General features: G+C 39.1%; 1 protein-coding gene across 21 annotated transcripts in view; it reads left to right on the plus strand.

Moving 5' to 3' along the window:
* Positions 1–27,745, plus strand: part of ASPH (aspartate beta-hydroxylase) — a 208,407-nt gene that overhangs the window by 149,679 nt on the left and 30,983 nt on the right. For all 21 annotated transcript variants that reach the window (XM_070481184.1, XM_070481187.1, XM_070481185.1 and 18 more), the window contains 4 exons: positions 1,299–1,435; positions 7,669–7,767; positions 9,806–9,895; positions 14,659–14,796. In XM_070481184.1, the coding sequence (XP_070337285.1) occupies positions 1,299–1,435; positions 7,669–7,767; positions 9,806–9,895; positions 14,659–14,796 (464 nt within the window). The remainder of the gene's footprint in view (positions 1–1,298; positions 1,436–7,668; positions 7,768–9,805; positions 9,896–14,658; positions 14,797–27,745) is intronic.

Consider the following 27,745-nt stretch of genomic DNA (forward strand, 5'->3'; position numbering starts at 1 on the left):
CTATTCCCAGCCCTCGGGAAAAGACTGCCCATGGATTAATCTAACCCTCTTCCACAACAGTCTTTTAATATTTGAATATAGTCTTTTCCTCGGAATGAGAATGAGGCAAGTTTGCAAGAGGAGGCTCCGTGCAGAGGGAATTGTGTGCAGAAGGTGTCAGCGAAGGGGCCAGGTGATGAAGTTCCCCCAGCAGAGCAGGGCTCCATCGTGCAGAGTGGAAGGGACAGGGAGGGCATGACATCAGGCAGGATTTTCACCTGGGCCTCTGTAGTGGTTAACAAGGGAAGTTTAGAAGCAGAAGAAAAGTGTGGACCTAAGGTGAGCAGATGGGGGAAAGAGGGTTGAGAAAAGTAGCCTGATCTGTTAGTGAGAGAATGAATGCCTGAGCAAACCCATCCTAGATTGACCAGTAACAGAGAGCAGGCCAGGGGTAAGTCAGTGATGTTTTATGGCAAATAGTTTATCCGTTAGTGGAGCGTCCAAGTGCTTTAGCTTACTGATGGTCCTGCCACACTCTTGGCTAATATTCAGTTTGTGGGCAACTGAGCCCTTTAGGTAATTAATTTTGTCATGTATACTAGTCTTAGGTTGCACGTTTTCCCTTATTCAATTTGTGTTTCCAGCTCTGACAAGGACTAATGACAATTGGCTCCAGAAATTGTAAATTTCCATCAGACAGCCTTAAAAATGAATTGAAGCTGACGTTTTCAAGATTCATGTTGTGCATAGTATCCTGTTGTCCACCAGAGGGTCCCATAACACTGGATGATGTCTCCTTTGCTCCATGATTAGGTCATTACCTAGAGACGAGGACACTTAATTGGAAACGGTGTCAGCAGTGTACCTCAGTGCCCCGTCAAGTTTCATACGGGGTGCTACACCCTGAAGTCTATTAGACTTTTTATTTGTCTGTTCTCTAGTCATAATTTTAAAGTTAATTATAATAAACCAAAAATATCTCAGCAAAATATTTTTTTACAAGGAATTTGTAGCTAAAACTTTCTTAAGAGGGAATTTGACATAAGAAGGTAAATGTTGATGAATTTGGAAAATGAGAATGTCTTTAAAATGTTTATAACCAGTATTATATTCAGTATCTACTTACAGGAGTTACTGATGCTGTTGTAACTGCAGAAATAAATCCTAATCGGTACTTAGCTATCAGAATAGAGAGTCAGATTTCAGCTGGTCTTCAGGCTCTGTTTGAATAGTCTCTCATGATGTATAGTCTCGATATAAAGATGTACATAATCTGTTGTTATTTTCATTGAAGTTTTTTTTTCTTACCACCAAATCAGGTCACATGCGAGGTTCCCTGCTTACCCTGCAGAAACTAGCTCAACTATTCCCGGATGATACTTCCTTAAAGAATGACCTTGGAGTGGGATACCTCTTGATCGGAGATAATGACAATGCCAAGAAGGTTTATGAAGAGGTAAGCAAGCAACAGTCTTCTATGAGCTACGTCAAATTATTTTTTTTTTTGAGGAAGATTTAGCCCTGAGCTAACATCTGCCACCAATCCTCTTTTTGCTGAGGAAGACTGGCCCTGAGTTAACATCTGTGCCCATCTTCCTCTACTTTATATGTGGGACGCCTGCCACAGCATGGCTTGCCAAGGAGTGCCACGTCCACACCTGGGATCCGAACCAGCAAACCCAAGCTGCTGAAGCGGAATGTGCGAACTTAACCACTGCACCACTGGGCTGGCCCCTACATCAAATTATTTTAAACATCAAGTTCTAATGTTAGTTATAAATTGCGTTTAATACACCCAATCTCTCACTCTCTTTAAGTTAACTCAAATAGAATGTAAGTATTATTATAGTGGGTATCTTCTAAATTTTGTTTTCATCACTTTTTTTCCCCTTGATCAGAAGATTTTAAATTTTAGTCAACACATGGTGCATCAAAACCTTCAACCTATAATTGTGATATTTTTAAAGCTCACTCTTTATCAGTCCACAAACAGCCTTTCTAAAAGTGTTGTTTACGATAGAAAGAGGAACTCACGTTTTCCGTGAACGTAAAAACACAATCTTTTCCTTTTTTAGGTAAAAGTCTGATCTAGAGAAAGACTACAGGACATAATCTTTGGGGCATATGGAGTAAATTACTCACCTTTCAGAGGGCATTAACTCTTCAATCCTCTAGCAAGGATGCCTTCAAAAGGATTTCTACCTTATAATGGATGTTTTAATAAATGACCTCTAAGTCGCAAGTAACTATAAAATCTAGAAAACTGTGACTCCTTTGTGCCCTGAGGGAATTCATTTGGTACAGAATAAAATAAACAGGATACCAAATGAACTTTGAAGCTGGAGAAAGTTAATGCCTCTATAAAAGAAAGATGAACACATTTCCTTGTTATTCTTTAATCTAGGCCTTTTGGTCACTGGTTTCAAGCTGGTACACTTTACATCAAAATACTACTACTCACTAATATCCAGCATGATTCCTTCTGTTTTAAAAATGCTGTCAAGTGTAGTGATTTCCTACTCAGACTAGGGACTGGTCCACTCACAAAGTGGTGCTTTCCTCCTTTTATTGTTTTTGATACTTGATTGAAAATCATTCAATTTTGGAGCAGTTGTCTTTTCATCCTTGTCATAGTTTTTATATTTTCTGAGAGAGCAGAAATCAGACCTGTGCTGTTTATGGCATCTCTAATATCTACACAGAGTGGATTGAACTTACAATATTGGAAATGTGTGCCATGTACTAAAGTACCTGTTCCAGGTCATAAAAGAAGTCCATGTGGGGCACTGTATTTGCTAATGGCTAAAACATTACACTGAGTGCCCTGGCTTGCAAAGTTTGGTTAAGGGAAACATCGTGTATCTTAGTGATTCAGGATCATATGAATGTATGAATTGTCAAACTATATCAGACATGCTCATTATTCTGTCACTGTCAGAAACCACAAAGATGGAATTATAGAATTCCTTCCTTCCAAAAAAAAATGATCAAGTGTTGACTGGGTCCCAAGCTCATTTGAGGTTAGGGCAGGATCTGAAAGCATGCTAGTTCCTCTCACCCACTCTGACTTTGCCCTTCTTCACCTTTTCAAAACCTTCCTTGAATATGTTCATCCTGGGGCCAGCCCAGTGACTCAGCGGTTGAGTGTGCACGTTCCGCTTCTGGCGGCCCCAGGTTCACTGGTTCAGATCCTGGGTGCGGACATGGCACCACTTGGCATGCCATGCTGTGGTAGGCATCGCACATATAAAGTAGAGGAAGATGGGCCTGGATGTTAGTTCAGGGCCAGCCTTCCTCAGCAAAAAAAAAGAGGAGGATTGGCAGCAGTTAGCTCAGGGCTAATCTTCCTCTAAATAAATAAATAAATAAATAAAAAGAATATATTCATCCTTTTAACCTGATACTAAATCTTGGCTGTGTGAAACATTTTACTTCATCTTGAAAAATAAAATTTACGTCCTGTTATTTATACATTTGAAATCATAATCTCATCTGAATAAGCATAACAGAACACAGAAAGTATGAAATATAGCCATATTATACAGCTGAGTGGGCTTCTTTGTAAAGAAGCATTGATAGATTGAAAATGTGTGGTTTGCCTTTTACTCCCTCCTTCTCACCGCTAAGTTAATAAGCTGTATCTAATGGGTTCTCTTTCTGTAACCAGAGTTTATCCTGGTTATGTTTACGTCTCAATCAAAGATCATTTTCAGAAAACTGATATTGTTATTTTATATTTTTCTTCATGTTGATTTTTATTTTATAAAAATCATTGATAGTTCCCTTTCTGGGTTTTTGCTGCTTTTAGTTTCAACAAAGACTGACTTTAAAGTGGTTTGATGTAGATTACTCACATCTGTAGCTTTGGAGGGCTCTCCTGTGTTCCCTCCACGTTAGCAACACCACCAGTTGCCCAGGCCACCCACGGTCCAAAGTTGAGCATCGTTCCTGATTCTTCCCACCCCTCACTCCTCACCTATATCCATTCACTTAGTCAGCACGTGTTTATTGACACCCACACACGCTACCTTGGGAAATGGTAGTTAATGAAACAAACACTGAGTGTGCCCTCATGGAGTTTACAATCTGGTACCAAATCACTGATTTCTCTTCATTTTACCTTCTGAATATCTTTCAAGTCCCCTCCCTTTGTAACCCAGGCACTCATCATCTCTATTCTGGATTAGGACAGCTTTATCCCGCCCAGGCCTTCTCTCTTCCAACCTTCATCAACACCAAACACAAATCTGACCATCCCACGCTCGGCTCGAAATCTTCAGTGGTTCCCATTGTCCACAGGAGAGTTCTTCAAACATGTCTGCTTGCAAACCCTTCCAGTAAAACATGTCCAAGCAAATATCTGCAATAAGTATGTTTAAATATTTACGTATTATGTATATATGTGTATGTACTAATATGTGAAGTACATTATAAAAGGTACACACCCCCAAATAAGTTTTAGGATGAAATGAAAGATTTCAAATACTTTTTAAATTTCTTTTAATTGCCCCAAAACTGTTAATTCTCACTGAAAAATTAATGTTTTAGTAATATCAATGTGCAATACTATTTATGATTATATGATATGATTTTTTTACCATGGTAATATGTCATGCAAAGAGCTTGTGCTGAACTAAAAATGTGAGCTGTACCAGTTTTTTGTTTTCTGCTCTGTGTGTGGGTGGGTGGGTGTGGGTGTAAACAAAGAGAGAAAGAATCTGTGTAATATTATTAGTATTGATCTCAGTCTCGGTTTCTTAGAAATCCTATGAAGCCAGTTGTCATTTTCTGAGGGTTTGTTGATTACAACTAGGTAACGCACGCACTCCTCTTCTGCATCCACGTGAGCTGTAGCCAGCACAGAAGGTGATCATAAGAATCAAGCAGGGAGGGCAGCACTGTTGGTTGCTCTGGGTGCCTGATCGCCCACCCTCCCCTCGCCTAGCATGGGTGTGAGTGAGATGTGTGACTGTCCACCAGGCAGATGAGAGGAGGGCCCTGGAGCCTGTCACATACTAAACATTATATTTCAAAGACAGATACGAGGAGAAGCATTTGTAATTTATTTCCATTCCCCGGAGGATTATCTTGCACGTGATACTAAACAGGACCGTTTGTGATTTGTCTCCTGCCCTCGTATCCAATCTCATTCCCTTTTACTGCTCCTGGCCCAGTATTCTTTTTTACTCATGTTCTCTTGTGCCTTGAATGCCTATTCCCCACCTTCCCTGTCCCTGGTGAACTCCTATTCATCCCTAAACACCTTTCAGACCTTGCCCCTGCCACACCCACCCCAGATTAAGCAAGTGCCCCTCCCCCTACCCCGTACATGCCTCATGTCTGTCTCTGTGGTTACACTTGCCACATTGTATTACCGTTGCCTGCTTGGGAGTCTCTCTTCCTCCCTTGAGTGAAAGCTTCCTGAGAATAGACAGTGTATCTCATTTATATGTCCAGAGCCTAGAAGAGTTCTGTGTGTTCTAAAATATCATAAGTGAATACATTTTCTAATTACTTGAGATGATGGCTGTGTGTCTACAGTAGGCAAAAATGGCATCTGTGGAGCTGCACTAGTTTTAATAATCCCTTCATAGTTATGCTGCCAGAAACATGACCAGCCTCAATTCAGTTCAATTCCAGAGGTGTTTAGTGAGCTCTTGCTCAGCATCTAGCTCAGGAACAGGTGCCGTGGAAGGTGCAGAAGCAACAGAGTCTGTGCTTTCAGAGATCTAGTTAGGGAGGAAAACCCGGCATGCACCCATCTGTTCAGTTAGTGCAGATTTCTCGACCACCTGCCACATACCCAACACTGTTCTAAGTACTGGCGATCAGCAGTGAGTGCAATGGACAAAATCTCTGTAGAGCTTTCATCTTACTGGGAGAAATAAAAAATTATTAAGTCAGATGGTGATGTGTACTATGAAGAAAAAGGAGTCAGGATAAAGACTAGTGATGGGGGTGGTTGGGCTTCGGCTTCGCTGAGATAGTAGCCTTTGAGCAAGGGCTTCATCAAGGAAGAGAGTGAGCCATTTGGATGTCTGAGAGAAGAGTGAGACAAAGGAGTACTGCACATGCAAAGGTCCTGAGGCGGGGGTGCCTTTGGCTTGCTACCAGCAGCAGGGAGTCCAGGGTACCTCACAGTGGCTGGTACGAGGCCAGTAGTAGAGGAGGCCAGAGAAGTAGAGAGGCCCAACTGAAGGGGGGCCATGGAGGCTGTTCCTAGAACTTAGTCTTTTAGTGAAATGGAACCCATTTGGGTTTTGGACAGAGGACGGTTGAAGTCTGACATAGGATTTAGTGAGTCCATTTAGGACCCCAGCTGGGGAATGGGCTACAGGAGAGAGGGGCTGGAAGGCAGAGGGTCAGTAGTCAGAAGGCTCCTATAAGAAGCTGGGGGAGAGACCAGACAGGGACCAGGGTGGCAGCGGTGAGGGAAGTCACAAGGAGTACGATTCTGAATGTATTTCGAAGGTGGTGTTGGCTGGATTCGCTAATGGATGAGGTGCAAGATCAACTACAAGACGGAAAACACTCAAGTACTGGCACTGTGTGCTGTGAGCTCACAGAGGGCATGGGGGCCCCCTCCTGGCGCACTTACTCCTTCTGTGTAAGGAACCCATGGTGGCTCTGACTCGCTCCCTACTCAGGCTCAGGGATGAAGAGCAGTTACAGGATATTCATCTTTTCTCTACATGCACCCAATGCTAACCTTCATCTTTCACTTTTGTTCCATAAACGAGTTTAAGCAGCTTCACAAGTTGAATGTTGTTGTTTGGATTTCTCAGTGCTGTATTTAGTTTATAGGCTTTTTGCATAATTTATCTTTAATCAAAATAAATCCATATGATAGTAAACAATGATTGGTTTATATTAAATATTTACCTGGGTTTTATCACAGATTATTGGACTTGCTCACCACTTTATCCTCAGTCCTTAAAATGGTCTGGGCATTTGGGAAATTTATGTTGAATGAATGGCTCATGATGTATTACAAATGCAAATCTAAGGTTTTTTTGGCTGGGAAAGATTTGCTCTGAGCTCACATCTGTTGCCAGCCTTCCTCTCTCTTTTGTCTTCTCCCCAAAGCCCCAGTGCACAGTTGTATATTCTGGTTGTAAGTCCTTCTATGTGAGCCACCACCACAACATGGCTATTGACAGATGAGTGGTGTGCTTTCATGCCCGGGAACTGAACCCGGGCCACCAAAGCACAGTACACCAAACCTTCACTGCATGGCCATCAGAGCTGGCCCTAAATTTTCTCTTAATTAAGGCAACGTATAAAGTACGTATATAAAGAAATGTATTATAAGCATTCAGAGTTGACTTCAAGTGTAGCAAATATAAAGCAGTTTTTTCCTGATCACTAAAAAAATGGTGAAGTCCTATCAATTGACAGATATTTAGCTGATTTGCAGTGTTCAAGCAATGCTTTAGCAATCATTGCCTTTACATTTAGTTCTTCATTCTTGAGGAGCTAATGTGTAGATGTGAGAACATTTCGAGTTGAGGGAAAATGGGGCCATTATTTTAAGCCTAATCTATTGCAATGAAATAAAACACCATAGTGTTGTAAGCTGTGACATCGTAATCCAGTCCAAGGACAGCGGGGCTAATTAACATTTGCTGTGACAGTCATTTATGAAATTTGTAGTCCATCACAATAGCTTTTTGTTTCCTTTGAGTTTAGGTTCTGAATGTGACCCCTAATGATGGCTTTGCTAAAGTACATTACGGCTTTATCCTGAAGGCACAGAACAGGATCGCTGAGAGCATTCCCTATTTAAAGGTAACTGTCCCTGCTCTTCCTTTTTCCTTCTTCCCATTCCTTTGAGTCAGTTGGACACCCTTGATGGTACACTGTAGATTGATTGGCATGAACTGCTGAATCTTTTCATCACCAAAATGTACACCCTGTGACCATGACATTCTCAGCAGTGTGGACCGTAACCATAATTGACAGTGTCAGATATAGAAATACCGACTTTGTGAGCAGATACTATTTGGAAAAGACTGTATGAAGAAATTCCTAAAACCGCAGTTGTTACTGGCCTTTATTTAAATGTCAGAAGTAGAGAAAAATTATTGATATGGTATTTTAAAATATGGCAATGCATTAAATGTTCCTTCTACAATTTAATTATATGCTGAGACTCGTTTGAACAGGGCTCATGGCACCCTCTACAAAGTGAGGTGAAAATTGCAGACTGAATAAGTGAAACCCCCAAAAGCCTGATAGCTCAAAATATTCAGATTAAACCATGCTGCCCTTTTTTTCTCACGTATCTAGTTGAATCATTGTCAGTTCACCAGCATCACTTTTGGTCTTGGTCAGGGCTGTCCGACAGAACCTTCTGCAACAGTGGAAATGTTCTTTATTTGTACTCTCCAGTGTGGTAGCCACTAGCCACCTGTGGCTATTGAGTACCTGAAATGTGGCTAGTGTGAGTGAGGAGCTGAATTTTTCATTTCAGTTGATTTTAATTTAAATAGTAACATTAGCTAGCAGCTACCTTATTAGATGGGTAGCTGATTGAATACCTGTGAACATTTTTTTTAAGTAGCAGTATATTATGCTTTTATGATCTCTTTCTTTCACATGACTTAAATCAGAGATCCCAAATAGCAACCCACTGATTACAAATAGCTTGCATGTTTTATTTAGCCAAGATAATTCTATTAAAAGCAATTTTAATTGCTTGCCTTAGTTGAGGATATGAACATTTTAGATCATCATGCAGATTTCCTGTTTCACACAAAAGGTCATATCTGGCCCACATCCCAGCACAGAAGACCAGCAGGGGTGTCCCCGTGAGGTGGGCGTGCACCCCCTTCTGTCTTGGCTGTCAGTGGGCCTCTGTTGTCCTTTACATTCCCCGCCAGGACGCTGAGGGCATGTGGGTTCCTCTGATTTAAAGTATTCGCCTTAGATTCCTTTGACATTATGAGGGCCAAAGAGTATCCCTAAGGAGGCCTGATGGAACCTGTCCTCCTTGAGCCATGCTTCTCCTGTTCCTCACCTTTCATACTTCCCAACATTATGCAAATAATATTGCTTCCCAGTAAACGGTAATGGGCTTCTTATGAAGAGGCCTCAAGGATGCAGATTTTTAGAAAGAATTCCTTGACGTTTAAATATTTTTTACCTTTGACCTTTTACTTTTCTAAACTCATTCTCTTTCATATTTTCTCTATTTTTTTTTTTACATAAATCTCCATTTCAGTCTTTATGTGGAAGATGGGGTAGAAATCAGCTAAGTGTTTTAGAGTAGGATTTTTTAAATACCAGTTACATTTTGAAAGATTCCGTTTGGCTTTAATCCTATTGTACATTTTGTAAAAGATTTTATTAAAATGTTGGGGACACTTGTTTTGAGTGGGAAAAAATATTTCTTGCAGTTGGGTCTCTATCACTTCAAACATCTGTGAGCAACTGAACATTGTGGTTCAGGGATAAAAACGCCTCTTGATGACATATGGTCAGATTTGGAGAGCAAAAGGAATATGATAGAGACGCAGACAAAGAAATTCTTTGGGATATTGAAATATGATTGCTCCCGCAGAGACAATTCACAAAGCATCCTACCAAATTTATGGGCTGTTAATTAATGTTAATTAATGATGAATATATTGTTAAATTTAGCTTCTTCACCTCCTTTTGGTTTTGCATTGTAAATGTTGACCAGTAACCTAATTGTCGAACTTTAATATTGAGATTAATTTTTCTGGTTCTTGGATTTTCGTATGGTATATAAAGATTAAGTAAACCCATGAACTAAATCTGCTATTTAATTCTTTCATAAATGCTAACACTGTCTTTTCTACAGGAAGGAATAGAATCTGGGGATCCTGGCACTGATGATGGGCGATTTTATTTCCACCTGGGGGATGCCATGCAGAGGGTTGGGAACAAAGAGGTAATGAGTTTGTGGACTTTTGTGCTCTTTAACAGAGGATAAAATGGGGGGGATTTAATTCTAGGAGAAATTTACATTTGAAAAATTTCTTTGAGCATAAACTTTTGAAGGTGGGAACTGAAACTGTTTAGCTGCTTAAATTGTTTTTTGAAACAATCCAACAACTCCTACTTAATCCTATAAAGAATTTTTAGGATTTGACTTTTATGGCTTCTTTCAAGAAAGTACCTGAATATTCATAGAAACTGCCTCTAAATTAGTCTGTGTACATATATGTATGTATGTGTCTGTGTGTGTGGATGTATGTACGCATGTCTCTGTACAGAGAGAGAGAGAAACATTGCCTTGGAAAAATATTTTTAAAATTATGAAATGAAAAGACATCTCTGAAATTGTTTAAATATTTTTTTTAACAGTTTGCCTAGAGTTATTTTTATTTTATTTTGGAATTTAAAAAGTAGTTATATTTAGAATGAAGTCTTTATTCACCTGGTTCCTAAGCACACTGAATCCAATGGCTAATTGCATAAATTACCTTCTGAAATATTTAATACCAAGTTTAAGGTAAACACGTGTAGCTATAGTAATGACAGGTACTGGCACAGAAAATGTAGTAGCTAAAATAAGATACATGTTTTCTTTGTGATTATTACTTTTTTCTGAGTACAATGTCAGCTTCTTTAAACGTAACATTAGATCATTAATCATGACATCATATACCGTAAATTCCCCAACGCTCCTAATCCACCATGATTTACATGACGTTGCTGGGCAGCAAAGCCTGCCTTTCCTGTCCTACACATCTCAGGGCTCTGTGCTGGGCTCTCCTTGGAGTCAGGGATAAAAGGATGAAGTGAGACATTGAATCTTTGTAAGCACTGCCTTCCGTAAACGTAATAAAGTGACCTCTAAGGATAACACAGCTTCAGGTTTCTAAAATTAATAAGAACATGGGACCATTTGGACAATTGAGGATTCATCGGAGCAAGGGGTTTTGTGACGGGGTAATTGCCGGCTAGAGACATAAGCCAATTTGGAGTAATAGAGATTTGGATGATCGACACTGTTTTCTTTATATGTTTCTCTATGTCCCTACCTTTCCCCCTCTAATCTACCAGTGAGTCAACTGAAATAGAATGAAATATGAGAGGTGAAGAGAAAGAAGGGAGAAAAAAGTGCTGATCAGGATCTCTTTTGTGTTCCTTCATTCTTTTAGATGTAAATGTCGGTATCTCTTTTGAATGAGAGGGATAAGAAAGATTTTGCTACAGTATCTAACACTGGATAAATGTTCATATCTGATTGCTATAAATGTAATTGTCACTAATTAATTTATCTTTGAACATCTCAGGGTCTGGGGCGAAGAGAGATAAAAGCAGTCTGATTTATTCTCACATCTTAGATGAAAACAGCCCTTACTTCAAGGGCAAAGAATGCACTATTAAACATTTGTTAAGAACTTGGGATTTGAACCTATGGGACTGTTCTATCAGCTTAATTACCTTTAATATACAAAGAACAGTGCAGTTCTTGAATTTTAAAATTTCACGAGGATTCATCGTTATAGGAGTACAAAAACAAGCTTGTCGAAACCCCATGTTAGTATATTCCCAATGTTAGGTGTTCAATGTGTGATTTGATGACTCTCATGCTCTCAGTTTGCATATTGGGAAGCAAGCATCCTTCATGTTCTTATGCATGAAGCTCTGCTCCAGGCACTGAAGCTGATGGGAAAATTGTTTTTGAGGAAGATTTTTCCAACAGGTTTGTTTTGTATGGACAGGAAGAGAAAGGAAGACAAACCAGCGTAGTCCTGCAGGAATTCAGCCTGAGCTGGTCCCAGTAATTCTGTAACTCGCAAATCCACATTCTAGCTTACGTCTCCTACTCAAAGATCAGATTCATATGTCTACTGCCTGCTTAGTGTCACCACATGATGTCACAGAGACAACTCATTTGTCTTCCTCTAAACCATTTTTCTTCCTGGCTTCTGTCTCTCATTTGATGGTGTTGCCAACTTTCCAAGATGAGGACTTGAATCAGCTTTGGCTCTTGCCTGTCCTTCAGCAGGCCCCACTCCTCACTCCAGTCTAGTCAGGCCACATTCTGGGACGTCAGCTTCCTCCTGTCTTTGGCATCCATCTCATCTTCCCTCTTGCTTGGTCAGTGTTGTCATTTGTTACCTTCCACTTCAGCAATGGCTGTAAGAACCTTATTGTTGCTTCTTGCTTTAGTCTTACTTTCTTCCAGGCCATCCTATGCTCAAAAACCCCTCAGTGCAGAATAAAATAAAGGCCATTTCCAAGCAGTGGCATTCACGATCCTCCGCAGATCATTTGCAGCCAACCCTTCTCACAAGCGCGTCTCCCATGCACCACTGTGTGCTGCATTCCAGCCGGAACAGACTCCAGCTGGGGCCGTGTGTGGTGGGCGTGTTCCCAGGCTGGGGCCTGGCTTTCTGAGTTGGAATCTTTTGGCACACTATTTCTGTGTAATGAATGTAAGTGTGTGTGAACTATCCTGGCAATAATGTGAAATATAGTAGACATTGATATAAAATATATTTAAGAAGGTGCCCCAGGTGTCCTTTCTGTCTATTTTAGTATTCCTGATTAGAAATATACAAAGGTAAGAGTAAAGAGGAAATTTTTGGATGATTCTAACTTGATCATTGATTTTTCTAGCAATTTTTATTGTCAGGTAGTTTAGATGTAAAATAAAAAAAGGCAATCTGGCTGAATTCGTTGCGTCCTCTATATAATTGAAGATATCATTGAAGATGATTTTTTTAAAATTCCTGATATATCATTGTCACAGTTTTGTTTCCCTAAAAGTCAAATGGCAGAGGAGTATAAAATCAAGGGTCCTGTTTGATAGACTAATACTAACTTTGAGTGTCAGAAAAAATCTTATAGATTATTTGAACACACCATTATAAGCGAAGTCACTTGCCCAGGCATCCAGCGTGGTGAGCGTTAAGGCCAGGACTAAAATCTAAGACTTCTAAGTCCTGAACTAGAGCTATGAGGTTTGCTGTTTTGATTTTCTTATAGTAATAATTTTTTTCCTCACTATTCTAACAATATGCCTAGTCCTTAAAATGAATTGCTGATGATTCAAAAATTAATGGACTGCAAGAGTTTCAAAAAATCATCTGTTGTAATTAATATTGTTGTTCACTTTAATACTGAAAAGTATAGGAGATAAAATCCTAAATGTAAATTGGACAAAAATACCTAAAAGTCAAATTAATTTCAAAGGTAGAATGCTATGTCTTTAAAATCAGACAATTATTAGCCATTTGAAGTTTCTGGTTTTTAAAGAAACTACTTTATGGCTACTACTTACAAATATTTCAAGAAAACCATATAACAGTAATTAGCATATGTGTTCTTAATTTGAGATATTGAGAAGGATAAATAAGAAGATCACTTTTGGTAAATTTTTTTTTAATGCTACAAAGATGAAAGGAGAGTAGACCAAGTTGCCTGGAGCCTGAGTTACAGTTCAACATATTTAGCCTTTTTAAACCTCAGTTTCAGCGTTTTCTGAGTGGAGATATTTGGGGTTCTTGGAAAAATGAAATGAGATTACACATGTAAAAGTGAGCGGTAAACCGGAAGTGTTGCTGAGAGTATGAGGTGGTGCTGCTGTCACCCTCGATTTTCTAATGAAGGAAATTTTGACATAGGAATTTTAAAAGACTTTTGAAAGTTATTTTTTACATTTCAGTTATATCTAGAGTTTTATGAAGATTTTCTTCTTGGATATCTTCTTAATCCGCTTGATATTAACTGCCTGTGTTTAATTGATCAAAATGTGTGTTCAAAATCACTAAGTAATCATTAGATCAGAGTTATAATAATAGGCGCATACTGTGAAGTCCACCGCTAGACTCGGCTCCCATTCTAAAGACAGTGGAGCGTGCATGGGGCACGAAGCATGTGGGACAGGCCACTAGGAGAGCATATGGTTAGGGCATCATTTGAAGGAGACATATGGAGCAGCAGACTCTGCAGCCAGCTGTCTCTGAAAAGGCTAGTCTTCTTGGAGGCAAGTTGTATCATGTTACAGCCAGCCTAAAGCCACAAATGTTATCCCTTATGGCAGGAGAAAAACAAAAGGGAACAAAAGTTCCCTTTTAAAAAATCTAATATTGTTTATCACTATATTTATTGCCAGCTCAGAATAATATTTCCTTTCTGTCTACTTAATTTAATGGAGGGTTTACACTCTGGCACTTTGAGGTAGCCTTCTTAAATGTGGGCATGGCAAGAATGTACATGTGAAATGATGTTGCTCTCCATTTTACCACTCCACTTCAGTAAATGCAACTATCTTTGAAGAAATTATTAGAATCAGAATCCTTTCCTTTTAAAGGAAACATAAAAATAGAACTTAAGAAATGAAACCTAAAATATAAATATAGTCTACATTAGTGTCTTAAATTATTTATCCATTCAACAAATAAGTCCTAGACTCTGTGCTGGACACTCGGGGGGAGACCGAAATGAGCACAGCGTGAATCTTGTATTCAGAGACCTTACAGCCTAAGAGTGAAAATAAAATACATACATTTATTTATAATAATAGATCATAATCAGATACCCAGTCAACAGTATTTTCACAGTGTAACAGATTTGATCACCTGTCTAGCAAGGTCTTTATTTAAATGTCACAAAGTAATACCTTATTTTTAGTGACTTTAATATTAAAATTAATAAAAGTTTCATTGGGAGTTCAATCTTTCTGAATTCTTTCAGGCGTATAAGTGGTACGAGCTTGGGCACAAGAGGGGACATTTTGCGTCTGTTTGGCAGCGCTCCCTGTACAACGTGAACGGACTGAAGGCCCAGCCGTGGTGGACCCCAAAGGAGACAGGCTACACCGAGTTAGTGAAGGTGAGTGTCAACCTAGACTTCATTGTCCCCTAATCGTTATCTGTTTCCTTCTCAAAACCAGAGAATGCTTCTCATGGAAAGGAATGCCAGGGAAGACATAGATTTTATTTCCAGTGAAATTTGCAAAAAATATTGCAAAAAGAGTCTTTTTTTCTCACTGGCCAAAGTTGTTGAGATGGTGAAGAAAGGAATTTGTCTTGAAGAGCAGTTCTCAAACATGTTGGCTTCAGGACCCCATTATGCCCTTATGTAAACTTACTGACACCCCGAAGAGTTTGTGTGTGTGTGTGTGTGGGGGGGTTATGTCTATCAATGTAACTCTTAGAAATTAAAACTGAAGAAAATATAATATTTATTTATGAATTCTTTAAAAGTAAAATAATTCCATTATATGTTAATATAAATAACTTTTTAAAAATAATTATATTTTCATAACAAAAAAATGAAGTGAGAAGATGGTAATTGTTTTCTATTTTTACAAAACTCTTTGATATCTGGCTTAATAAATGATGGCATTCTCACTGCTACTTTTCACATACACCCATTACAGCAGGGATATCACTTGTCATGTAGCCTCTGGAAAACTCCACTGTGTGCCTGTGAGAAAATGAGCATGAAAGGAGCAAGTAACATTCTTGTATTATTAAGAGAATAGTATTGATTATGCAGACCCCCTCTAGGGAACCCCAGGTGTCCCTGGACCACACTTTGAGAACCACCAGTCCTGAGCCTATAAAAGAATTTGATATAGTTTTAGAAAACGTTGGGTCAGATATGTAGGATAAGGAAATTATGTGATTCTAACAACTTAATGGCTTAAAAAAGAAACAAAAACTTGGAAGCTTTAAGATTAGTAGATTAAATCCAAACCATAAGAATGTCTCCTTCATGATTTTGGTACAGGCTGGTCAGACATTCACTATTGCTTTGGTGAGCTCCTTCTTTTTAGACACGTGAACAAAACGGGAGGTAGATTAAGTTTCAGTGAGATTCTTTTCTACTCAAAATGTAAAAGATGTCATCAGTCTGGGTTAGCTGGACTTCACATGTCTGGCCTGAGAATCTAACTGCTTATATACATTCTCATGTAAGGAAATACATTCTGGTTTTCAAACAACTGATTTTATATCTCCCATGTGTGTTTTCTAACACCACCAAGCAATTCTCAGTGGACACTGACTGAGTGTCCTACAAATTTAACTCAATTCTGACACTGCTTGGAGATAGCTTCAGATGCCATAGGTTAAGGGCTCAGCCCCAAAGACTGCCCCCAACTTCAGATGCCAGTAGCAGGTCCAGATTGTCACCTGTGCTTCTGACTGGCTGACTACAGAATCAGAGCTTCCCACGACCCTTTCCTCGGGTTCGATTAATTTGCTAGAGCAGCTCATAGAACTCAGAACATTTACTTTCATTTACCAGTTTATTATCAAGGATATTGCAAAGGATACAGATGAGCAGTCACATGAAGAGGCACATAGGGCGAGTTCCGGAAGGATCCCCAGCACTGGAGCTTCTGTCCTCATGGAACTCGGGTGCACCACCCTCCTGGCATGTGGGCACATTCACCAACCCAGAAGCTCATTAAATCTTCTTGTCAACAGTTTTTATAGAGGTTAACCTGTAGCACTCACTTCCGTTTCCAAGTGGTCGGTGGGTGGGGCTAAAAGTTCCAACCCTCTGGTCACTTGGTCTTTCTGGTGACCAGCCCCATCCTGGTGTTATCCAGGGGCCCCATCCTGTCACCTCATTAGCATAAATTCAGGTGTGCTCAAAAAGGGCTCCTTATGAATGACAAAAGGCACTCCTGTTATTCAGGAAATTTCATGGATTTTAGGGAGTTTGTGCTGGAACCACTGACAAAGACCAAATATATTTCTTATGTTACCACAGGCCACCCCCTGGTTTTTGACCACAGATCCCTTAAAACAAAAGGATCGTAGCAGTTAATAGACCCTGCCACATTACTGGAGTCACATTCAGTCATTAATAATTAGTCCCGTCTATCATCTTATCATATGAAATGTCTCCCAGGGTGAGGCCAGTGAGGTTGGCAGGCCTCCATTAGATCTTGTCAGGTTCCAAAAGCGGGAGTGATCTTAGCAACATATGGCTTCACCCTTTCAGACAGCTGGTATTATTGAGTTAGACAATATCGTCTCCTGCCCTGAGCCTCTTTTGAGGTGTTGCTGTAATATTGGATTTCCCTCATTGCTTTATTTATTCATTCCCTTACCCTCAGCTACTGTTCCTCCTTTTCTTCATTTGTACCCTAACTTTTCCACCTTGGGAAAGGACTTCAGGTTTAGCCACTGTGCTGCTCTACATTGCAGGCGGCAATACTAGTCTAGCAAATACCTCCCCCTCTGTCCACTCCCATCAGATGGAGGAAGGTCACACAGTGCAGATCCAGTGGGCTCTTTTTACCACCAGGCAATATAGCTACCTTCACGCATTAGGCAAGAAGGGAAAAGCAAGAGTAACAAAATTGGTCATTTTGGAATCTAGGCAATGGATATATGGAGGTTTCTTAATACTCTTCTCTCTACCTTTAGGTATATGTTTTACATTTTTCGTAATTTTTTTATTAAAGAACGTCTTGGATAAAACGTGTCTATAAGACTTATAAGACCTCACTGATTAATTTGGCCTACTGGGGGAAAAGAAAAGTTTCAATGTATTTACATTAAATAAGTCTTACTTGACCATGTTTATTCTATATTTCATTGCAAAAGCACCCTTTCTAATCACCATAATCCACTTGTAAAGTCATCAGTTAGCCTTTGAATATTTCATAGATCAGAAAACCTTAGTGTGGTGACAATGAATGCAGATTGATTTAAAGAGGCTCTATTCCAAAGCAGAAGCAGTACAGGAAAAACATCTTGCTTGATAAATCTACACTGATAAATTTTGTACCGTCAGTGATTCTTTCCTTTGTAAAATTCCATCCTTCTCAGATGGTATCATGCTGAGCTCTTCTGATTTTCCTCTACCACCTAATCTTTTTTTCTTGATCTCTTTGTGAATTTATTTTTCTACTTTTAGCATCCCTACTTTTAGGATGCTTTCAAGTTCAAGTGACAGAAATACAACTGGAGCCTGGCTTAAGCAAGAAGGAATGTGATCATCGACTCATGTAGAGGAAGCTATAGGAGGGCAGGCTTCAGGGCTAACAGAATCAGGGGGAAGACGTTCTTGGCTCTGCACTTCCTCCTTGCTCACCTTTGTCCTTGTGCTGGCTTACTGCACAGTGGCTGCCAGCAGCAACTGGAATGGAGGGTTGGAAAGTGTTTCGGGGCTTCACAACATCGTTGAGCCACCACATCAGCCCTAAATGGCCTTCTAGAAACCTCCTAGCAGACCCCTGTCCTATTGGTCATAGTCATGTCTCATAGGCAGTCACAGTTACAGGGGAGTCTGAGACTCCTCCTGAGTCCAGCAGGAGAAAGCCGGTGCCTCTCCATCAAGCAGGGACCAGAAATCTCCCTTCAGGCTGACTGAGCCAGTTTAAGTCACATTTCCACTCAGGATGAATTACTGGCAAGAGGCTATGAGATTTTCCTCAAAACACCAGATTAACACCTGGAGCCAGAAAAGGGTCAGATTCCTCTAAATTGAATGGATTATCTAGAAAAGGGTGAACACCCAAACATAATCAGGGGTCTCTTAGGAAGGGGGAAGAGGCACAGTGAATGTTTGGAGGCGACCTACTGTGTTCAGTTCCCTCCTGACTGGACGTGCACTCACACCCAAATGTTGTTTTCTGCTTTCAGTTGTCCCTTTCTTATCATTCATTTTCTAATTTTCCACTCTGGTTCAACTGCAATTAAAGTTTCTACCAAAGCTGTGCTCCCAAAATATAATTTTCACTGTTTCTGTTCTGTCTCCAGCTGCATAGAGACATTCATATTCAATGTGAAAATTGATTTACGCTGTAATCTCATGGTTAATACTCCTTTCCAACTTTATAGACTTGTCAATGATTTTTAACCCAAAATACCAGGTTTATTATTCTGTCCTTATGACTTGCCATTGTCCTTTACTGTCTTCAGTTCACCTACAATTCCTCCTCCCACTAGACCTTTTCATATGATAGTGTCCTCTCCTTTACCCCTTCCCTTTTTCCACCTTTCCTATCCCCTTCACAGCCAATCCCTATTTATCCTTTAGAGGTTAGATAATTGTCACTTCTTTTTGGAGGATAAGGTAGGGATTTCGTCCTTGCTGGTACCCAAATTACCTTGTACATCCTTTTTAAGCACTTAACACACAGTATTTAATGGCTCTTCAGTTCTCTGTAGCCCCATGAGATCATATGCTCTAAGCCAGCAGGGCCCATGCCCATCTTTTTCCAGGACTAGCACAGTATCTAATACATGATAGGTGCTCAGAAATTAGGTTTGTTGTATGAGTTCCTATAAACTTTCTTTTCTCTAGTTGTTTCATAGATGCGTCAGAAGACTCAGGGATATAAAAATCTTACTATTTAGCATTTCTTACATATAAGCAGTTGGCACAATTAGCATCCTTCTTGGCCTTCCCTGAATGTGGGGAAAATTCTCTCTTACTGCCACTGCACTGGGACAAGGAGGCCTAGAGAAGAGAAAGATCCCCTCTCCCTGCTATTTCAGGAGCAAGGGATAAGGTCATTCTTTTCTAGAAATTGCTGTTGCGTAATAGGGAAGGATGTTTAGAATGTTCAGAGTTCCTGTTGAAACTTCAACCATTTAATTGCTTATATAATATAAGGGTAGTGATGCAGGCTGGGCAAGCCGAGGAGTAGAAAGAAAGATTTCTTGGACTCTCAAGGTCTGGTGGTAGTGCCCCTTTATTCAGAGAATATCATGGGGACAGGACCCATGGGCAGTGAAGAGCTGGAGTGGGTTGAGGGCAGGGAAAAATTTATAAGGCATAGGTATGTGAGTTATTTCTTTACAAGACAATGGAAAGATCATGTAACAGAGTTATTAAAATGGTAGCAGTGCAGGTGGGGTCTGGTTATGGTTATTAGGTGGTCCTACAACATTGGCTAAGAATCAGATCAGATCAGGACAGGACATCCTATGCTTCCTGGAGGATGATATAAATCAGTATGTAGGGCAGGACGCCTTGGGCTTTTCTCCCTGGGGCAGCCTTGATCCTCATCAGTAGGACTTCAGAATGGCAGAGAAAATATCTTTATAAATCTCTCCCTCCATAAAAATACTGAAAACACAGAGAAAAAAATGTCAAAATCAACTTTTTCAGAACTCTGTACATTAACCAAAAACTTACAACAATCTGAGGAGCATTTGTTCAAGAAAACTGGCTAGACCTCAGTAAGAACAGCAGGATTTGGGGGATAGTAATGTGACTTACTTCCATCCATTCCTCCCCAGCTCCAGGGTAGCCTTGAAAACTGGTTATCTCACAGCAGTAGCTGTGAAGACCACAGCCTTGCAGGCATTAGTGGGGGCAGATCAGGTTTGGAGCACTTCAAAAAGTTCCATACCAAAAGCATTGTCACTATTTATTTATCTTGTCCTGCTTGGAAAACCCCATTCTCAGGACATTGTTTTTATTTGACCTAACTCATAAGTAAAGCTTTATCCCAGGCTGTTAGTCAAAACAATCAGTGGCAGTTTCTTTTTAATATCATAGCTGCCTAAGGTAGCAGTACCAATTGGGGCAAGCAAGAACCTGTCCCAAAAAAAGGCTTAAAAAAGATGATCTAGTGAACGGGATGCCCGTGAGGGGCTTTGAAAAGCCATGACATATTCCTGGGGATGTAGAAGGCCAATGCATGTACAGGTAGGCAGGATGGTGTGCATGCCCGGAAATACCTGAGAGGGCCACAGTCTTTCACCTTTGATTGACCTTGAGGCTCTGCGCAAGCAAAACGTGAAAGCTAATGCAGACTTATAACCTGCCTGAGCATTGCAGGCAAGCCCCCAAACTCACACGGCCCCTCAACAAGAGAGAAAGAGTTACTGGTTCAAAGCAATTAAGCAAATCTCTGACCATTCATTAGCTGACCATTAAGTTAACCAAAAAGAGGCTTTAGTAATCATATATTACAATAGAGTAATAGGGACTTCACTGAGTTAATCCAAAGAATCACCAAACAAGCAAATAGCAACAAAAACAAAAATCACCAACTACAGATGCTGGGGGAGGGGTGAATCTGATTTCTAGAGTTGCCACATTATATAATCTAAAATCCAGTTTCAACAAAAATTACATGACACACAAAGAAACTGGAAAATATATACATAATAGGAAAAAATACAGTCAATAGAAACTTCATGAGGGGCCCAGATGCTGAACTTACTGGACAGAGACTTTAAATCAGCTATTATAAATATTTTCAAATAAGTAAAGGAAACTATGTCCAAAGAATTAAAGGGAATTAGGATGACGATGTATCACCAAATGGAGAATAATAGCAAAGAGACAGAAATTATAGAAAAGAACCAAATGAAAAATCTGGAGTCAGGAAGTACAACTCTAAGTGAAAAAAAAAACTCACTAGAGAAGCTCTACAACAGATTTGTACTAATAAAGAAATAATCAGCAAGTTGGAAGATAGGTCATTTGAGATCATCCAAGCTGAGGAACAAAAAGAAAACAGAATGAAGGAAACAACCTGTGATGCACCATCAAGAGTACCAACACATGCATAATGGGATCCTTAGAAGGAGAGGAGGAAGCGAGATGGCAGAAAGATTATTTGAAAAAATAATGGCTGAAACCTCCTAAATTAGATGAATAACATTAATCTACACATCCAAGAACTCACTGAACTCCTAACAGGAACTCAAGAAACATACCTAGACACATCATAGTCAAACTCTCAAGAGCTAAAGACAAAGTGAGATTCATGAAAGCACAAAGAGGAAGGTGACTCATGGCAGAAAAGGAATGTTCAATATGTCCAGCAGCTAACTTCTCATCAGAAATGATGAAGGCCAGAAGCAGTGGGATGGCATTCAAATAGTGAAAGGAAAAGACTGTCAACCACAAATTCTGTATCTGGCAAAACTCTCCTTTGAAAATAAAGGAGAAATTAGGATATTCTTAGATAAATAAAAACTGAGAGAATTTAATGCTAGTAGCAGACCTGCTCTACAGTAAATACTAAAGACAGTTCTTGAGGCTGAAATGAAAGGACATTAGACAGTAACACAAATCTACATGAAGAAATAAAGAGTACTACTAAAGATAACTGCGTGGGTAAACATAAGAGAGAACAGAGGTATTTTTTTTGTTCTTCTTTTCTTATACCTGATTTTTAAAACAACTGCATAAAGTAATAATTATAAAATGTGTTGATGGTCTCATAATATATAAAGATATAATTTGTATGACTATAATAAGCACAAAGGAGGAAGAGGGAACAGAGCTATATTAGAGCATAATTTCTCTATACTATTGAAGTTAGGTTAATATTTAACTGAACTAGATTGTTTTAATTTAAGTTGCTAATTCTAATACCCAGGGGAGCTAATAAGAAAGTAACTCAAAAAAGTACAGTAAAATAAACAACAAGGAAATTAAAATGATACCTAGTGAACATTTGATGTAAAAGAAGGCAGTAATGGAGGAATAGAGGAATAAAAAAAGATAGGACATATAAAGAACAAATAGCAACATAGCAGACATTATCAGTAATTATATTAAATGTAAATGGATTGAATATTCCAATCAAAAGGTAGAGATTGACAGAATGGTTAAAAAAAGTGATTCAACTGTATTCTACCTACAAGAGACACACTTTAGCCAAAGACACAAATAAGTTGAAAGTAAAAAGATGGGAAAAGATATCTGATGCAAACAATAGCCAAAAGAGAACTGAAATGACTAGATGAGTATCAGATGAAATAGACTTTAAGACAAAAAGTGCTACTGCAGACAAAGAAGGACATTTTGTAATGATAAAAAGGTTAATTCATCAGGAAGACATACAATTATAAACATGTATGCACCTAAAAACAGAACACTAAAATACATGAAGGAAAAACAGATAAACTTGAAGGGAGAAATAAACAATTCAGTAGTAATAGTTGGAGATTTTAAGACTTATCTTTTTAGAATAGATACAACAACTAGACAGTTTATCAGCAAGGAAGTAAAAGAATTGAACAACACTGTAAACCAACTAGAACTCACAAACATCTATAGAGCACTCCACTGAACAAAAGCATCTTCTCAAGTACACATGGAGCATTCTCCACAAAATGAAATTAAGAAAACAATTTCATTTGCAATAGCATCAAAAAAGAATAAGATGCTGTCTTAGTTTGCTGAAATTGCCACAGCAAAGTACCACAGACTGATTGGCTTAAACATTAGAAAGTTATTGTCTCAGAGTTCTAGAGGCCAGAAGTCCAAGATCAAGGTTTCAGCTGGGTTGGTTCCTTCTGAGGGCTGTCAGAGAATCTGTCCCATCCCTGTCTCCTAGCTTTGGGGGTTTTCTGGCAGTCTTTGGAGTGCCATAGCTTACAGATCTCTGCCCATCGTCTTCCCATGGCATTCTCCCTGTGTATATGTCCATCTCCAGATTTTCCCTTTTTATGAGGACACTAGTCATATTGGATTAGAGCCCACTTTAATGTCTTCATTGTTACTTGATTACCTTTGTGAAGACCCTATCTCCAAACAAGGTCACATTCTGAAGTACTGGATGTCAGGACTTTAATATATGAATTTGGGGGGGACATAATTTGACCCATAACAGATACTTAGGAATAAATTTTGCAAAGTAGTGCAAGACTTGTACATTGAAAACTATAAAGCCTTATTGGAGGAAATTTAAAAACATCTAAATAAGTGGAAGCACATCCCATGTTTATGAATCAGAAAACTTAATATTGTTAAGATGACAGTACTCCCCAAATTGACAAAGTTTCAACACAGTCTCTATCAAAATTCCACATGCTTTTTTTTTCCCGCAAAAATTGACAAACTGATCCTGAAATTCATAAAAAAATACAAGGGACCCAGACTAGCCAAAACAATTTTGAGAAAGAACAAAGTTGGAGAACTCACAGTTTCCAATTTCAAGACTTAACTGCAAATCAACAGTTATCAAGGCAGTGTGATGCTGCCATAAGGATATGTCTGCATGGTCAGTGGGATAGAATTGAGAGTCCAGAAATAAACCCTTACATTTATGATTAGTTGATTTTTAACAAAGGTGCCAAAACAATGCAATGAGGAAAGAATTGAGGCTGGAACAACAGGATATTTATATGCAAAAGAATGAAGTTACCTCGTATTGTAAACAAAAACGAACTCAAAATGGAAGTAGGCCTAACTGTAAGAGAGAAAGCTCTAAAACTCTTAGAAGAAAAATATGGGAGTAAGTCATCATAACATTGAGTTAGACAATGGTTTCTTCAGATATGACACCAAAAGCACAAGTGACAAAAGACAAAATAGATAAATTGGATTTCATCAAAACTTACACTTTTGTTCTTCAGAGGACACAATCAATAAAGTAAAAATAAAATCCACAGAATGAGAGGTAATATTTATAAGTCATATATCTGACAAGGGACTTATATCCAGAATATAAAAAGAACTCTGATAACTCAGTAATACAGAGACAAATAACTCAGTTAAAAAATGGGGAAAGGGTTTGAATAGATGTTTATTCAAAGAAGATATGTGAATGGCCAGGAAGCATATGAAAAGATGCTCAAAATCATTCATCACTAGGGAAATGCAAATCAAAACCATAATGTGATACCACTTAACACTCATTAGAATGACTATAACAAAAAAGATGAACATTAATAAGTATTGGCAAGTGTGTGGAGAGATTGGAACCCCCAGACATTGCTGGTGAAAATGTGAAATGGTGCAGCCATTTTGGAAAATAGTTTGGCAATTCCTTAAAAAGTTAAACATAGAGTAATTATATGGCCCAGCAATTCTGCTCCTAGGTATATACCCAGGAGAAATGAAAGCATATGTTCGTACAAAACTGTGTATGTGAATATTCATAGTAGCATTTTTCATAATAACAAAAAGAGGAAACAACACAAATGGCCATCTACATGATAAATGAATGAATGAACAAAATGTGGTATATCTACCAAATGGAAGAACAAAGAAGTACTGATACATGGTACGACATGGTAAAACCTTGAAAACATTATGCCAAGTGAAAGAAACCAGTCGCAAAAGACCATGAATTACATGATTCCATTTATACAAACTGTCCACGTTAGGCAAACCCATAGAGAGAGAAAGTAGATTGGTGATTGCCAAGGACTAAGGAGATGAGGTTGGGGGAAGAGACTGCTAATGCGTAGGGTGTTACTTTTTGGCATGATAAAAATGATGTAAAACTAGGTAGTGTTGATGGTTGCACAACTCTGTGAATACATTAAAAACCGCTGAATTGAGTAAATTTTATGGTGTGTGAGTGACATTTCAATAAATCTGTTAAAAATGGGAAACTGTGACTGTATATTGTCCTTTAAGTATGTTAAAAATAAGCAAGTTTCTGGGGATTGACGAAGAAGATCTAATTTGCTCACCAGTGGGGCAAGGCAGTGAAGCAGTTTAGAGCATTAGCTCCGTAGCCGCATTGCCTGGTTTTGACTTTTTGGTCTATTCCTCACCAGCGATGCGACATCGAGCAACACTTCTTTGTGTTTTGATTTCTTTATCTGCAAATTGCCTATGTAGATAGTATTTGTTCCATAGTTGTGTAGAAGATTTAATAAGTAGGAAAGGCTCAGTAAATACTAGTTACTGTTATTATCATAATTTATAAATTTATCTTTTTTCATAGGAAAATATTTTCTAGTTTCTAAAAAAAAAACTTAGAAATCCGATTTTGAATTATTATATGTTACTGAAATAATAATATAACAGCTATCATGTATTAAATGGCTCCTATTTGCAATCAGTGCTACCAAACCAGGCCCGTTTGACCCGCCACATGATGTGTCAGTCACCTAGACAGTGAGTTTTGCAGCAGAGAAAGGGTTTATTCCCAATGCAGCCAAGCAAGCAGGCAGGAGAGCAAATCTCCCTGAAAATGGGGATTAGGGATATTTATGTCATAAAGAGGCAGGGTGGTCTAAAGGGTGGGGATACATGATTGGAGGTAAGGAAAAGTGGGATAATCGATGACCTGCGCAAATGTAGTGAAGCTTCATGGCTCTTCATAGGACTCATGTTCACAAAATGGTAGTGTTAGCATGATCTGAGGGTAGAGTTTTTGGCCCCCCTGATATCAAAGGGTCACCTATTGGACACTCACGCAAGCCTAGTTGATGGGTCGGTGGTTTCAACTGATTGGAACTAGACAAGCAGTTGACTCTCAGTTCCTGAAAAACAACTGGAGCTCCCATTACCATGGTGACCCAAGCATCAGAGATGTTATCTGTAAGGAACCCAGTGGAGTCTGGTAATATATTGCTTATCTACATGACTTTTTTTTTTTTTTTTTTTTAGATTTTATTTTTTTCCTTTTTCTCCCCAAAGCCCCCCGGTACATAGTTGTATATTCTTCGTTGTGGGTCCTTCTAGTTGTGGCAGGTGGGACGCTGCCTCAGCGTGGTTTTTTGAGCAGTGCCATGTCCGCGCCCAGGATTCGAACCAACGAAACACTGGGCCACCTGCAGCGGAGCACGCCAACTTAACCACTCGGCCACGGGGCCAGCCCCTCTACATGACTTTTAAGGATAGGCATCACAGCTAACTTTGAGCAGGCAAATAACTAAAGGCTGCAATTAATAACTGCCTGGAAAAACAACTTTAGTGACTAGCTACCTAATCATTAATGGCTGTCTGGCCACCAGCTTCATCAGTGTGCTGAGCACTTTTGTATATAATACTTCTAATCTTTACAACAGCTCTGTAAGATGGGTATCATTGTGCCCACTTATAGGTGAGTAAAGTAAGGATTAGAGAAGTTAAGAAGTTTGCCCAAGGTCCAGTATTTAATGGTGACATGGCAGAGATTTGATATGAGGTCTTCTTGTCCTCACAGTACATACCTCCGTCTGTACCCCACTATGCCCACAAAGCTACTGATGTCTGCTCCTGTGTCTCATGTCCTTCTTTTTTGCCAATCAAGTCTTTATTTCAAATTGTATTTCCCTGGACCTTTTGATTTCAGCCCTGCCTGTTTTAAGTTCTACTTTATTTGAGAAGAGCAAGGCCTGAGCGTTAATCTCAGGGTCCCCAGCAGCATGGATTCTCAGAGTTCATAACATCTTGTGTTTAAAACTTAGTGCTTTGTGATTGTAAAGTTAGCTTTACTTTGCTAACTGCCTTTATTTGCAGAAATGTTAATATCATATCCGGTTATGACTTAAAAAAATAATAATTTCAAGGTGACCACTTGCCTATAATGACTGTGCGGAGAGAGCCTGCTTTGTGAGGAAACCAGGGCCCATGCCCATTCAGTTGACACTTGCACAAAATTTTCTTCCATTTTCAAATTGCTGATTGGAATATTATGGATTATGGATCATCACCCAGGCATTAACATCTTAAGGTGGAAACCTTCTAGATCTGGTAGCTGCTGTGTTTGGCCAAAATCCTTTTAGGATAATTACGCAGATTCTGGCCCTTATATGACAATTAATAGATAGCACATTTTCATTTAAATTATTCTCATTGTGTGTTCCAGTGACATGTAGAGTGCAATTTTCTTGAAGGCATGGGACAGTGTTCAGTAAAATGCATCATCTGTGTTTTTCTCTTTTGTTGAATTCTCATTGTTCCTCCTCCTTGTGGAGTTTGCAATTTTGCAACTCTGTGTACCAGGGTTGTTAAGAGGTTATGTAACTCAATGAAAACAATTAGAGAAAAATATTCCAGTAGAGTTTTCTCTGTTGGGTGTGTTTTCATTAAAATTGAGTAGGTTGCTGCCCAAATCACAAATATCAAAGCCGTAGGGTGCCTTGGGGGTATTTAACATAGAAATTGAAACAAAAATGGA

The sequence above is a fragment of the Equus asinus genome, chromosome 12 (genome assembly GCF_041296235.1).
Source record: "Equus asinus isolate D_3611 breed Donkey chromosome 12, EquAss-T2T_v2, whole genome shotgun sequence".
NCBI lineage: Eukaryota > Metazoa > Chordata > Mammalia > Perissodactyla > Equidae > Equus > Equus asinus.